General features: G+C 41.6%; 1 protein-coding gene across 2 annotated transcripts; it reads right to left on the bottom strand.

The window, feature by feature from the left end:
- Positions 1-2550: 2550 nt before the first annotated feature.
- LOC120517835 (protein SCO1 homolog, mitochondrial) lies at positions 2551-15291 on the bottom strand. 2 transcript variants are annotated; one of them, XM_039740336.1, is made up of 7 exons: positions 15187-15291; positions 12045-12186; positions 11502-11592; positions 8337-8534; positions 5293-5385; positions 4772-4887; positions 2551-2888 (listed from the first exon to the last, which is right to left on the bottom strand). In XM_039740336.1, exons 1-7 carry the CDS (start codon positions 15204-15206, stop codon positions 2754-2756), a joined length of 795 nt encoding a protein of 264 aa, XP_039596270.1. In that variant the 5' UTR covers positions 15207-15291; the 3' UTR covers positions 2551-2753. The 2 variants fall into 2 exon arrangements, with proteins under 2 accessions (XP_039596270.1, XP_039596269.1); XM_039740335.1 differs by lacking the exon at positions 15187-15291 and adding an exon at positions 14500-14698.
- Between the last annotated feature and the right edge of the window lie 40 nt (positions 15292-15331).

Below are 15331 nucleotides of genomic sequence, written 5' to 3'. Positions count from 1 at the left end.
GGGAGGGGGAGAGAGAGAGATAGAAAGAGAGATAGAGAGAGAGATAGAGAGAGAGAGATAGAAAGAGAGAGAGAGAAAGAGACACACACACACACACACAGATAGAAAGAGAGAGAGAAAGGGAGAGACGCACAGAGAGAGAGAGAGAGACGCACACACACACAGAGACACAGAGAGAGAGAGAGAGAGAAGAGATATAGAAAGAGAGACAGAGACACACACACACACACAGAGTTAGAGACATAGAAAGAGACAGAGAGAGACACACACATGCAGAGAAAGACAGAGAGAAAAAGAGAGAGAGAGAGAAAGGGAGAGATGCACACAGAGACAGAGAGACAGTCGCCTCTGATGCCATCTTGAGTCAAAGTCCGAGATAAGAGTTAAGGAGAAGGACAACTGGTGGAGTGGAGATAGAGAAACAGAAAGTTAGAAACTATTACAGCAATCCATGGTGGATTAGCCGCCCCTTACCAGTCTACCTCTTGCTTAGGGCAGACACTGAAATTGATATTCATCCATTTTCTTAATGCTGCTTGTTTTTCCAGATTAAAAAAAATGAACACTCCATCAGAGCCCACACTGTCCACATGACATCAAGGGCTGGGAGTTAGCGTTCACTGCCAATCTTGAGCCTGCGCTCATCACAAATATCACACTGTTGAATTTAAAAAAAAAAAACAAATCTAGGGTACCACCAAAAACTCACAGAACACCCCACAGCCCAACAGCCCATCTAAAAATACTCATCATGAGGGAAAAATCACAAGCTTACAGAAAACCCGACACTGACGGAGCAAGTTACACAGCAGCTGGCAAACTAATCAAAGTACGCCTTAAAGCTCTGGCTGGCCAATCCAAACGGGCCGAGTAAGAAAACAAAAAGATCAAATGTGGAGGGGCTGCTGCTGAAAATTGTGATTTCCTTGAGACAACAACATTGGAGAATTATCCAGAATAACAGCATTTTGAAATGGGCTAAATCCAGTTCAGGGTTTCTGAGTGGACGTGTACCAGAACAACTCCTCTCTCAGCCAGCAGGATGGCTCTGGTAAATTAGGGTGTCCAGTCGGAAAGAGAGAGCCAGAGACAAGGAGATCACCTAGGAAACTGAGGAAAAACACAAGTACCACATATCATGTCAAAGATGAGGGCTGGACACTGCCAGTCGATGCCCTACCCCTGAATGTGGTTCAGTTCGCTGGGCACTAGAGGGCACTCAGCATTTTGAACATACTGGATGTCTCGAAAAAGCACAAGGTGAGGGCTGGGTGGGGGGCTTTGGCATTTATGTGAGAGAGAGAGAGACAGACAGACAGAGAGTTGGTCTGGCAGGAAACGTTTTGTTCCTCCAGCAAACTCCAAGGCAGGTGAGCAAACAAATGCCAGGATGCCTGCCCACTGTTAGTGAGATCAATAAAGGCAAGTCAAGAGGTTGCAAGAGCCTGTGGGGTTTACCTTCCTTATAAATGAAGGAAGCAAGATGCCTCCTGGGAAAAGAATCTGACGGCATGGAGGTCTTGGTGGGTGGCCAGAAAACCACATGGCTGATACAGGGGACAAGGGCCCAAGAAGGAACAGAAGGGTCCATGCTGCTTCCTTAACAGAGTGGCAGAACTAACCTTTTAGTGGCAACCAAAAGCTCAGGAGTGCAGGAATGCTGGGGAACACCAGAGGGCATTCTAGCCTGGTGCACCTGAAACAACTATGACCCTGGAAGAGACTCCAAGATTTGACTGGTGGTAAACTTGTCAAGGGCATTAAGGAAGGGTGGAGTACAGAGGGCACGTGTGTGTGTGTGTGCACGAGTAGCGAGAATGGCATTGTTTTATTGTACTTTTTTTTAGGATAGTCAGAAAGCCTGCAAAAGGCAGATGAGGGGATTCAAAATCTTGAGTTTTTTGTTTTTTTTTTGCATTTCCGTTTATCTATTCTGTGTATAATTCTGATGTGTGCTTTATTTTCTCTAAGACACCATTTTTGAATCGGTTTTAACTCCATGACACCATTCCAGGAGCGGGACTCCTCCTGTGACGCCTGGAGCGTATTTTACTGTCTATTCAGTCTGAACGGCCCTGTCCAAAACCTAAGTAGTGAGAACAGCTTCAAGATGCTGCCAACATATTGGTGGTGCTTGTCATGGCAGCAACCCTAAGAAACTAGTGGTAAGGGATACTGTCAAGTTAAAGATTTGGGCCTTCCAGTGGTATGAACAGCCCGTGCCTACAATGGATTATTGAACTTCGAGCACCAGGAGACAGAGGAGAGGCCTAAAGACAAGTGAGATAAAGGAAGAGGTTGAGTTTGTAGTATGTATAGATAGATAGATAGATAGATAGATAGATAGATAGATAGATAGATAGATAGATAGATAGATAGATAGATAGATAGATAGATAGATAGATAGATAGATAGATAGATAGATAGATAGATAGATAGATAGATAGATAGATAGATAGATAGATAGATAGATAGATAGATAGATAGATAGAAACTTTGTGTTTGAGTACCCACTAGAGGGCACCCCATAACAGAAAAATAGCAAAAGAAGAACTTTAAAGGATTTAATTTGTACGCCACAAAATGATTTTCATCTTCGTAAATGTAACATTATTACTGCATTAACCAAAATATCAAATTAGAGATCACAATATAAACAGACACCTCATTTTGAAAATGTGTATGGATACCCATACGGTCGGTTTCACTCTGCCTCGGAATGAAGCAGACTTCGCTCTTTATCTGTAGACGTCCTAATTGTTCTGCTTGTATTTTCGCATGCAGGAAGCTACTGAAGCTGTTATTTCTGAGCTCTTCTTGTTCTGACCGAAGTACTCCAAAAATTCACCTTTGGGGCCAACCAGGTACATGATTATCGTGTGATCAACCTGATAAAATGCAAACACAAACAGTGGAGTGGTTATGTAGCAAATCTAGAGTGAATAGCATTTATTTTAACCTTTGTTCATAGAAATTGTTCATAACATATAAACCTTAAGTCATACCATTCAAACCACACATCACATAATACACACATCTCTCTATTATTAAAAAAAAATCTTGCGATGAGACGTGATCTTTGGAAGAGAGACACTTTCACGTACCGCGAGACGGACAAGTCACGTCATACTTACGACCTTTAGAAGCAAGTCCCATGATACACATGCTGAGCAGGTTAGAGATAATGGAAGTAGGAAAATTCAAAAGTCTCAAAAAAAAAATAAAAAAAATAGAGTAAAGGTCGCATTAGAGCAAAAAAATGGAAAACGCTACTCGGTGAAATAACGATCGCATAGTTTTTGAGGATGTCTGGCAGAGAAGAGAGACAAGGCATTGAGACAAGAAGGACAGCTGCTATACAGACTTTTAAACGTTCGAAGCAGATCACGCGGTACCGCAGCAGCAGCAGCAAGCCAGCAGCTGATCAAGCAAAGAGGAGGTAAAAAAAAATGTATTTATTTCCCGTTGTATCACCGTTTAAGAGGGGGTCTCGGAGGAGTGGCCATGTCTCCTTGGGGTGCGTTTATGCGTAGCGCTGATGGGGAGGGGAGAGCTTGGCGAACAAAGCCCCCTAGTTATTCATGAACATAATGCAAAAGTAGACTGTCAGTCTGTCCCTTTGCCTGAAGCTCTCATCAATGGCTGATCATTGAATCTACCCATGCACCCCTCCAATCGCTTAAACCAGGGATCTCAGACTCCAGTCCTGATTTTCATTCTAGCTCTTTTAATTAGTGACCTTCTTTTGAACTAATTTTAATTAACTTGCTCTTGAAGACTCTGACCCCTTAATTGTTTCTTTTTCCTTAATTAGCAGCCAACCAATAATGAGATACAAAACGAACCAAAACATGACCTCCAAACTGTTACCATTATACAATATCTAAAAATGAAAAGGGCGGAGGTCTCAGGAATGTCGATTTGCTCAGGTCCCCAAAACATTTTAACGGTGCTCTAAGAAAAGTAAAGAAAAAAAAAAAATCAACAATTCTGAAAATGTCTGCTATTGTACAATGAGAGCAGCAGCAAGCCATGGAATTAAAGTATGGCTTTAATTAACAACAAGACTTGGCTCCTCATTAAGCAACTGGTTGGAGTGAAATTGGTTGGAGTTTGAGGCCCGGATTTGGGTGGCCTTCTGACAACTCACTCACTTTACATTTCATTTCTGATTAAGGAAAGAAATGAAGTAATTCAGAGGAACGATGAAGAAATTCTGGGGAATAAATCTTAAAAAAAAAACAAGTCAATTAAAATGAATTCAAAAAACAGGTCGCTAATTAAGAAAAGAGTTCAAATGAAAACCTGCAGCCACGGCAGCCCTGGAGGCCTGGAGTTTGAGATCCCTGGTTTAAAACTCACTCACCTCAACAGCAAACTTGCAGCACAAGGTAGGAGCCAACTCAGGTCAGGATGCCAGTCCAACACAAACACACAATACAAACTTCGAGTCACCTACCAACCTAGCGAGTACCACGGTGGCTCTTTTAAAAAGAAATGCACTAAATAAAATAAAAAGAGATGTTTCCAGCCTTGATGTGTCAACTGGGACTAAAGGAGTTTTAGGGAAAACCTTAAGCTAAGTTTTTTGAGAGCTGCATAATCAGAAATTTTCACACATCTCTATGATGGTTTCTAGCTACGAGCTAAACAAACAGGCTTGATGGACTGAATGTTCTCCTTTTGTTTGTCAAACTTCTTATTTTCTTATGAGAAACAACTATGGAGACTCGCAAGTTTAATGATCCTCCCAATCTTTAAGCCCACTTACAATGTAGTCATTGTCTTCATCCTTCGGGCCCTGGCTGTAGTATACTCTGTATGCCCTGGACACTTGTTCTATTTGCTCTGATGAGCCCGTCAGTCCAATAAGCTTTGGTGAAAACTCTGCAAAGAAAAAACATAGCAAAGGTTGCAGATAAAGGAACTCCACTTTCAGTTTAGGACGATCTTTTTCATCTTCCCCATTCTGGTTAACATTCCTTGATTCTCTTCCTTAGCACTTCCATTTCCATGTGTAATGCTATTTTTGTATGCCTATTAATATTTGTGTAGATATCCTTGCATAAATTAGAATGACTATCTACAGCCCACATGTTGAATGTTCAATGTACACAAAAAGAGCCCCCCAAGCTCCAAACCATACTAACAGACCACCATCTACATGTGGAGCAGCTGCTCTTATTTGAATAAGATGGGGTATTAAATGGCTGACTAACTTGTAACTTAACAGTTGTAGTGCATTCCTAAAATAATAAACATTTAAAAAAAAACTGCCTTTAACACTCTTACCTTTAACGTATTTTGAAACAGCCTCTGGATTATCCCTCTCGGGGTCGATTGTAATGAAGAGGGGTGTGAGATTGGGCAGAGTAGGAATTCTATCTGCAAATATTCAAAAATGTGAAGAGACTGTTAAACATTCAAAATCTAAAGGATAAAAAAAAAAAATTAAATGTCCTTATCCAGTGGTTTAATTTGTAACCAAAAGTATCTTCATATATATACTGCTCATAAAAATTAAAGGAACACTTTGAAAACACAGCAGATCTCAACAGGGGTCTGGGGGGGGGATATCCCGCCGACTACCTCTACTGATCTGGACTAGTAATGTGTTAGGAACGAGAGGATGGAAATGAAAATGATCAACCTACAGAGAGCTGAACTCAAAGACACCCTCAAAATAAAAGGAAAAAAATGATGGCGGCAGGCAGGCAGGCAGACTCGCTCGTCCATTTGGCTGAAATTTCATTGGAGTAACTCAAAATCATACTCGGCAGTTTGTATGCATGGGGGCCAGTCAATGGGATCAATTCCTTCATCCTCTCGCCACACGAAGCTGGGCATTGTCGAGCACCAGGAGGTACCCAGGAACACACTGCACCAGCATAGGGTCTGACAAAGGTTCCAAGGATTTCATCTCGACACCTAATGGCAGTCAAGGTGCCAATGTCTAGCCTGTAGAGGTCTGTGCGTCCCTCCATGGATATGCCACTCCAGATAGACCATCACTGACCCACCACCAAACATGCTACAGGCAGTAAAATGTTCTCCACGGCTTCTCCGGACCCTTTCACGTCTGTCACATGTGCTCAGGGTGAACCTGCTCTCATCTGTGAAAAGCACAGGGTGCCAATTCTGGTATTCTATGGCAAATGCCAACTGAGCTCCACAGTGCCCACTAGAGGATGTCAGCCCCTCAGGCCACCCTCATGAAGTCTGCTTCTGGTTGTTTGCTCAGAGACATTCACACCTTTGCCCTGCCAGCTGGAGGTCATTTTGTAGGCTCTGGCAATTCTCATCCTGTTCCTCCTTTCCCAAAGTAGCAGATACCGGTGGGTCCTGCTGATGGGTTAAGGACTTTCTATGATGGGCCCTGTCCAGCTCTCCTGGAGGAACTGCCTGTCTGTCTCCTGGAATCTCCTCCATGCCCCCTGAGACTGTGCTGGGAGACACAGCAAACTTTCTGGCAATGGCACATATTGATGTGCCATCCTGGAAAAGTTGGACTACCTGTGCCACCTCTGTAGGGTCCAGGTATCATCCCAAGCTACCAGTAGTGACACTGACCGTAGCCAAATGCAAAATGAGTGCTAAAACAGATGAGGAGGGAAAAATGTCAATGGCCTCCACCTGTTAAACCATTCACTCCTGTTTTGGGGGTCGTCTCATTGTTGCCCCTCTAGTGCACCAAAGCAGCTGAAACTGATGAACAAGCCCCTCTGCTACTTAACTGACCAGATCAACAGCCCAGAGGTTTCACTGACTTGATGCTATACTCGGATTAAAAAGGGTTCCTTTAATTTTTTTTGAACAGTTTATATATGTGATACAAATGCTATCTACGTCAGACATGCACCCTCTGCTGCCGCACTCACAGGAGCAGTGAAGCCTCTCAAGACCACCGCTTCTGCCTAAAAGGTCGAGCCAAAACACTACACTGCACTTCTATCAGGACCACAAAGCTGCAGCTTGTTCAAAGCTCATCACCAACAACTGTAATAAAGGACAGAAAATGAAAGCACCTTTCACCAGTCCAAGCATTATTAGACTGGCGGCCTGCTAAGGACCGAGCTTAAAAACTCTCCATTGTGTCTAAAGCTCTGCACGATCTTACACCTCCCCAGATTTCTGAAGGCCTGCCTGCAGTCAACTCCAATTGTAATTTCAGAACTTCCAAGAGTACAGCATAAAATATCTGGTTAGGCAGCCATTTGCTTTGATGAATCAATAATCTGGACTTTTTTATTGACTGTTATACATCAGGATAATACTGTTAAACATTTAAAAACGTCAAAAAAAAAAATAAAAGGTTAATCAGGCTTTTTTCATTGAATAAAATAACTATAACTGCATAGGCTTCCATTTGTTAGCATAGCAACAGGGTCTATTAGATAATCTTGTGGTGTCACTCTGGTCAAAGCCCTCTACTGACATCATGCTGTAAAGGATGAGGGAGACGCTGCTCCTAGAGCGATAACTGCAACAGTAGATCTTCTAGAACTTTCCAACATTTATGGATACTAATGAATAACTTTCTCACATTTAAGTAGCATAGGATGCCGAAGTGCGGTGGAGTGGTTAGATTTTCCTAGAGATGTACTTTGCACATTGTCATTGCCTGCTGGACTTTTTGGTTTCCTCTTCTTCCTTGACCTCTGAACATAGCATACGTAATCAAATCAAACATTACGACCATTACAGTCTTATAATATGCCTGAATACAACCGTAATTAGGGTTAGGGATTCCTCCACGTTTACCTTTTATCTGTTTTTGAAATGGCCATTTTTTCTTTTAATGCTTCCAAAGCACTTTCAGTTTCTCATGCAGGTTAAGCTAACTGGCATCTGTAGATTGGCTAATCAGAGGGCAAAGATCTCATAAATGCCAACTTGTATTCACAGGTGGTCCTGTGCAACATTCACCGCCTGCTTAGCCAAAGCCTCAAGTAGGCAAATTCATAGTGCAGACTTACACCCCTGACTGGACCACTAGTGTACACCAGGCGTTAGAGTCTTAGTGGTCCAAACTACCCAACGTTGCTCAGAGCTAATCAGTGATACTGTCAATTACTTCAGGCAGCTGCTTGAACGCAGGACTTACTAAACTAATGCAGCAATGCAGATCAGGAAAATGAACGTACAACTGCAGCTTCAATAGGCAGCTGGAGGCCAGGAGCACTCCTGCTGCTGCTTCTAGTCCTAAGCCCCTCATACAAGTCCATTATCTCTATGACAAAAAGAAAAATCCAAAAGTGAAATAAACATTTTAAGAGGAATTGATGTGGCAAAAGGACAAAGGAAATAAAGTTCACTTAAAGCCAACTACACGTTACCTATCTCCTCCACGGCCTCGATCATTTTCTCCAGTTCATCTGGACAAATATCTGGGCAGTGAGTAAATCCAAAGTAGATCAATACCCACTGCCCATGGAAATCTTCGCTTTTCCTCTGCTGTCCATTGTGATCTATTAGCGAGAAAGGACCTCCGAGAGAAGGCTTCCCAAGAGCCCGTTTTCGCTCCCGCTCAAAAGCTGTAATGGCAAAATCCACAGTTGATTATTGTTTCAATGAATCAGGGTTTTAAATGCAATATTTGTGTAAAACTGCAAGTATTTTATTACAAGATTACAGAGTTTGATTGCTTGTACAAAGCTCTTCCTCGTAACAATAGCACAGGTATGCTATAGCACACACACACAACTCAGAATCTCGTGGTACTCGGTATTTGCACACATGACATCAACGATGACCCTAGAAAGCTAAGAGGAAAGGATTTTGGAAAATAAGACAAATAAATGTTTACTTAAGACAGTTCAGGAGCACTGGGCATCACAAATAAGATTGCATTTTAACCCCTACCAATAAACCATCATGAATAATGCTGTGCATCCTCTCTGTGCCACACTAACACTGAGGACTTTCAGACAACAAATGAATCAGCAGAGGTGCGTCCAGAAACACGACTGTATAGTGCCTCACTGGGACTGGGACTGCCAAGTCAGGAGTCTCATTTGGTTTTTTAATTTTCTTCCTTTTCAGTCATTCTGGTGTGTGTTCAGACCATAGGGTGTAATATATATATATATATATATATATATATATATATATATATAATACACACATACATACACACACGCATTTACACACATATATATATATAAATGTGTATGTGTATGTATATGTATATATGGAAGTAAAGTTACATCGTGCCTGATACAACTATGGAGAAAGAAATGTTTTTCATAGCTGTGTGCTTCTCGGATTGCCAAAGTTTCCCATTCTCTCCCTTTGTGGATCTCCAACTTCATATATATATGTATGTATATATTTAACTATATATTTTTTATATCTATTTATACATCTATTTATTTAAAGGAACGTCTATAAAAAGCCAAACAAAGTTCCATCTATTTACCATACATTAAAAATTCAAATTAAGCTAAGTGACTCCGTATGACCATGGGTGGTTGTCTATGTGAGTGTGCCCTGTGATGGACAGCCATCCCATCAGGGGCTCTGACAGACACAGGAACTACAACCCTGGAACTAAAAACTGTGGGTTCAGTAAAATGTACAAGACACACGATGGAAACAGAGACATTCAGCAGTCGGTTTCAGATTCTTTTCCACCACAAGATGGTGCTAATGTTCTGTCATAAGGAGCAACAGTCTAATGCAGGGGTTCTCCACATCGGTCCTGGGGGCCCACTGTGGCTGCAGGTTTTTGTTCCAACCAACTTTTATTTTTAATTGGACTCCTGGGCTAATTAAATGAACTATACCAAGCAGTTATATGGGAATAATGTATTTTTTTTCTTTGAACAATATTTTCCATTTTGATTTTCATTCTATTTTTTGCAGGGTGTTTAATTAATTTGTGGGTCTAACGCTAAAGTAGTTGCAGCCTTTGATTATTCAGTGTTGTTTGCCTAGGTGTCTGCTCTGCTTGTTTTTAATTGTCATTAGTAAGATACAATGAAGGGAGCAAACTGCACAGAGAAAGGGCAAAATATAATGAAATCAACAGAAGGGAGTTAAGCATTTAAATCTCTAGAAAAAAATGGAAATATTCCTGAATGTTTGGCAGACAGAAAGGGATAGATAGATAGATAGATAGATAGATAGATAGATAGATAGATAGATAGATCAATCGATCGATCGATCCTTTATTAATCCCAAGGGGAAATTCACATAATCCAGCAGCAGTATACTGATACAAAAAACAATATTAAAGAGTAATAAAAATGCATGTAAAAGCAGACAATAACTTTGAGTAATGTTAGCGTTTACTCCCCCGGGTGGAATTGAAGAGTCACATAGTGTGGGGAGGAACGATCTCCTCAGTCTGTCACTGAAGCTGCTCCTCTGCCTGGAGATGACATAAATAAATGTAAAAATCATGCTGTGGGGCTTTCTTAATGTAGAAAAAGAGAAGAGAAAAAAAAACCATCAGCTAATTAATTGAGATGAGTGTTGTCAGTTGTTGTCACTGATTATGAATCTCGTTGGAACAAAAACCTGCAGCTACAGTGGGTCCCCAGGACCGAAGTGGAGAACCCCTGGTCTAATGCACAAAATGACTCAGTCTACACTGTTACAAAAATGAAAATATTTAAACTTTTATATAAAAAAAGAAAAACAAATAATTATAAATTTAGTTTTATGTTCAAAAATCACTATTTTTAAGATTTTGGTACATTCGGCATTTGTGGTTAAACCTCACAGCCCAGAACCTCAGAGATGGCTGTCCACACATGTGTGCTGCTGTAAAAGCTAACACTAAAATGGCTGCTCAAGAAATCTTAATAATGTTTTCAAGCCACTTTCTTAATGAAACTACAATATGATCTATTTTAAGACTTGATGACTTCCAGTTATACAACACCTTGCTTATTTAGGTGCTATGATTTATGATGATGTGTGTGCTATTCAGACTATAGTGTGTGTACATATATTTATTTATTTATCTACCCGTTTATTTATTTAAATAGCTTCCGTAAAAAGCCAAATTTCCCCCGTGGGGTCAAATAAAAATTCTACAATTCTATCTATGACACCGAAGCACTGCGGAGGTCACTAATGATTTGAGATCCTCTCCGCGTAATAAAGATGTGACTTCACTGAACACAAATGATTCAAATGTAAGCGCAGTGAAGCAGTGGCTACTGTTCCTGTCTCAAGGCCCCTCTGCCCTGACTTGGTCGGTACTTGCATGAAGTTTTTAATTGGCCTTTTTCACCACGACAATTCCACAAAAGCTGATTAGCTATTCCACCTTGTCCTGATAGGACAGGCTATGGTTACCCCACCCCCCCCGTGACTCAAAATGGAATGAGCAGCCTCAGGGAGTAGAAATTCAATAAGACAGACAGACCACCGTTTTTAAAAGTGCAGGCACTCCAATTAATCTTCTGTATCAAACTGTAAAGCTCGTCTGAGCTCAGCTTCCATTACGCTATTTACGTGAATGGACCAGGACCCCTCATTTAGACACCTACAGGCTTCTTTCTCCGACTTGAAGTATTTCATCACTGCCAGCAACGCTCCTCCAATTGCAAACGTCACCGCCAGGGATTTCCATGTGACTGGCTACTAGAAAAGAGAAAGCAAAAGGGAACGGCTTGAATTTGGTTCATTTATGCAGAATATGAAAAACACCTGAAGGTAACACACATTTTAGAGAAAACAATTCCCCAGAGTTCAAATTATTGATTTGATATTTTCCGGCTTGCTGCTACTTGTAATCTAAATAACAATTCTGTATCCTTAAAAAGCCTGTCAACTTCCAACTTGATCTATCACCTTTCAGCACAACGGGTTCAAGAGCGGCAACAGTGCCAGCCTCTCTAAATCTGCTTCTGCACAAGGCCTACCAGACAGAATGCTGAAAATGCTCACCATTGTATTACAGCACAGAAAAGACGGGCCTAAAAATCATAAGCAAACAGATGCTAGATGGTATGTCAGTGGTAATCGGTGGATTTACCAGTAGTGGTCTTCATGAATCTGTTATAACAGATTGTTAATGAAAGGTTTCTTACCCCAGATTTCTTTGAACCACTGGATGATTTCTGCCCTTGAGGTGGCTGTGAAGGCGAAGCTGAAGTCAGCATCCTAGGAGCGGAGTGGAGAAGCCTCTGCTGCGGCGCATGCTGGGACACTGGAAGCTTGCAAGTGACTTTGCTAAAATATGCATACCGACAGAAAACAAGAGATTAATAGAGAGTTCTAGTTACAAAAACTGCAAGGCTCTCACACAAATCATTTTTGGTGTATTACAAGTGTTGTATTTCACTGAAACGTTGAACTCTGCAGCGCTTCCTGCTTAACTGGATGAGCATCTGAGACTCTGAACTGAGATTAGCAGGCTCAGCGCAAAAACCAACGACGATGAAGGACGCAGAGCTCCAAGCAGCAGCAGGCCTTTACGATTTCCTGCTTGACGCTAACTTGGATTGTGTAAATGCACAATTCCCCCCACTCAGGAGGGTCTGGGCTGCTTTTTGGTCTACTACGAATTCCTGAACTACTTAGGAGTTTTGCTCCCCAGATGTTTATTTTCACAAGGTTTCAGTTCCTTAGAGTTTTCACTTTCCTCTCCTCAGCTGCCATCTGCTTACTAGTAATTGAATTAGAAAAAAAAAAGGTGAAACAGGTGAAGGTTTAGCAACCTTTTAGGTATCTTACAATTTACTCTGAACCCACACTTTCTTGTGACAAGTTTTACTTTTACCTTTATATATACACATTGTATAAATGCAACTGGAACTGTATTTTAAATCACTTTGGACTTAAACTAATATGTGAAATGTGCCAAATAAATAATAATTATTATAGGCAATTGTCCATTGTGTAATGTGTGTAGTGTGAACCCCAAGCATGACTCAAAGTCGGAATTCTATGAAAGAGCTGTTAACGATGAGTCAAGCTCAGGGTGAAGTGTGCTTATCTGTTTTACAAGTTTATGCCCAAATAACACTCGATGACAGTATTCTACTGCCACCTAGTGGATGGAATAACTTCACTGCACAAAAAAAATCCCGAATATTCCAACAGAGTGCAGCCCGCAGTCACCAAACATCAGGAAACGCCCATTGCATTACGTTGCCACGCTAAGATGACTCATCAATATTCATAAGTGGGGCGGAGCTTCAACCAAAACACAATGGCGAGTAAACAGGAAGCTTAACCTCAGCTGAGTCTACTTTCTGATTATTTTTTCTTGCAAAGCACTTTGACTTACGTTCTCTGTATGAAAAAGTGCCAAAAAATGATGTTGTTTTGGATGGTGACATATATATATATATATATATATATATATATATATATATATATATATATATATATATATACACACACACACAGGGTAGGATTCAAAAGTAATGAGCCTTTGTTCAAAAAGACAAATTTATTGAACAAATCGGTACAACTAATTAATAGTCTTCAAAATAGGCGGCTTTTCCATGACTCGAAGGCGTCCACATAGGCCTGTTCCGGGATGGTTGCAAGGGCTGCCTTGACATTTGCTTGGATGTTCTCGATCGAGTCGAAGCGTTTTCCTTTCAGCGCTGAAACATAAAGAAGTCAGAAGGCGACACGTCCGGACTGCGAGGGAGGCTGGGGGACCATCGGAACGTTCACCCGGGCCAGGTAGGCGCTCACGATGAAGGCGGTGTGGCTGGGCGCGTTATCGTGGTGAAGCTTCCAGCTGTCCTTGATGTCCCTTCGCTTGCGCGCGACGCTTCTTTTCAGGACTTCCAAGTAGTAAGCAGCATTCACGGTCTGTCCTTGCGGGGCAAACTCGTAGTGGATGATCCCCTTCACTCCGAAGAACTTGATCGCGTACCGTTGCTCTAACGAACTTTCCATTCCGCCGTGTAACGCACAGGGGTTCCCGTCAAGGCCGATCCTACCTCGGAGCGGTAGGAGCTCCGTTGCGTTGTGAAGCCAACACCCACCGTCGCTGGCAAGTGGGGCGCGCGGCGAGGTACGTTCGCGTCACAACCAAATGAGGCTCATTACTTTTGAATCCTAACCTGTATATATTTTACACCTACATATATATCATACATATACACACGAGTGTATAAATAAATACGTTTGACAGACGGGAGGAGGTCGTTCAGTTAATCACGCTTTTTTAGGTTATGACTAAACATAACATTTGAATATCTTTCTGATATTTGAAAAACGTTAGTAAGGCCATGAATCCCCGAAGGATCCCAGTCACAGACACCGGGTGCCTAATGGCAGCAAAGAGTCCAAGCGTGAAAACATTCGATACACGACCTTGACAAGTAAAGCGATCGTTTTTTTCCGCCGATGTCCCCCCGCTTTTCACAGTAAACCGCATCGACTGATCTGCACACAGACTGCAGTGTGCAATCTGCGGTAAAACGCCACCTGCTCTTCTGCCCCGTTACCAGTGTTCATCCTCAGAATCATTATCACCACCATTAGGACCATGAGCAGTAGTTATAATTGGCGCCATCTCACCTTTTGCCGTCCGAATCGAAGTGACCACGACCCTTGCACATTACCATAACGGCGGCAAAAAGTTGAATTAAGGCGACTCTTCCACAAAACGTTTGAACGGAGCCAGGAAAGACAAAAACCCTGCCGGCTGCACAAAACCACGGTGACTTGAGCCATGATGGGTTCTGTCCTTCCGCATCCCCACTTCCGGGAATGCGTCCGAACGAATAATAAAAGTCGTCTGGAAACGGTGGACGTACAGAAAAAGGGTTCCGGGACTTTTGCTTATTTTGTGCTAATCGTATTCTTTCCTCTTCTTCTGATAATGGCAGTTGGCAAACCATCTTCCTAATAAGTGCGTTATTTACCTTTTAAATATATGCATTTGGGAATGTATTTAAAGGAACGAAATCTGGAGTTGCAATGAAAATCAACAAAGAAGTCCGCTGTTGACCACGACCGTTTAACACATTATAATGTGATTTTGACTTACGCATTCCCCGGACAGAAATATACAATATTGTGCAAATTATTTCAATACGAAATTAGGAAACTTGCGTTTGTATTACAGCTGTTAATACACTGAGCATTTTTTTCCAGTCTAAGCAGAGCAAACACAAGAAGTTTCTTCAGCCTGACTCCTACTTATGCGCTATTTATGACCTATTAAAGAGCTGAATAGGTCAAATATTAAAAATATAACTTCACCTGAAGAAGAGCAAGAACATTTACATTCCTAGGTAACTGCCACAAACGGTTGTTGCACTCTTAAAAAGATTAAATTGGAAATTTTAAGTCTTAACACAGGAAATTATTTTCTTTTATACAGCCAGGAGTCCGATAAAAAGCTGAC

The sequence above is a fragment of the Polypterus senegalus genome, chromosome 17 (genome assembly GCF_016835505.1).
Source record: "Polypterus senegalus isolate Bchr_013 chromosome 17, ASM1683550v1, whole genome shotgun sequence".
NCBI lineage: Eukaryota > Metazoa > Chordata > Cladistia > Polypteriformes > Polypteridae > Polypterus > Polypterus senegalus.
Note: the sequence above shows the minus strand (reverse complement) of the source record. Positions and strands in the feature narration are given on the sequence as shown.

Excerpts from the sequence above, each read along its gene's own strand:
- LOC120517835 (XM_039740335.1), bottom strand. The coding sequence starts at position 14,546 with ATGGTAATGTGCAAGGGTCGTGGTCACTTCGATTCGGACGGCAAAAG. Across the intron at positions 5,386-8,336 it reads CGAGGCCGTGGAGGAGATAG|ATAGAATTCCTACTCTGCCC; the intron begins GTAACGTGTAGT and ends GAATATTTGCAG. Across the intron at positions 2,889-4,771 it reads ATGAAGACAATGACTACATT|GTTGATCACACGATAATCAT; the intron begins GTAAGTGGGCTT and ends GCATTTTATCAG.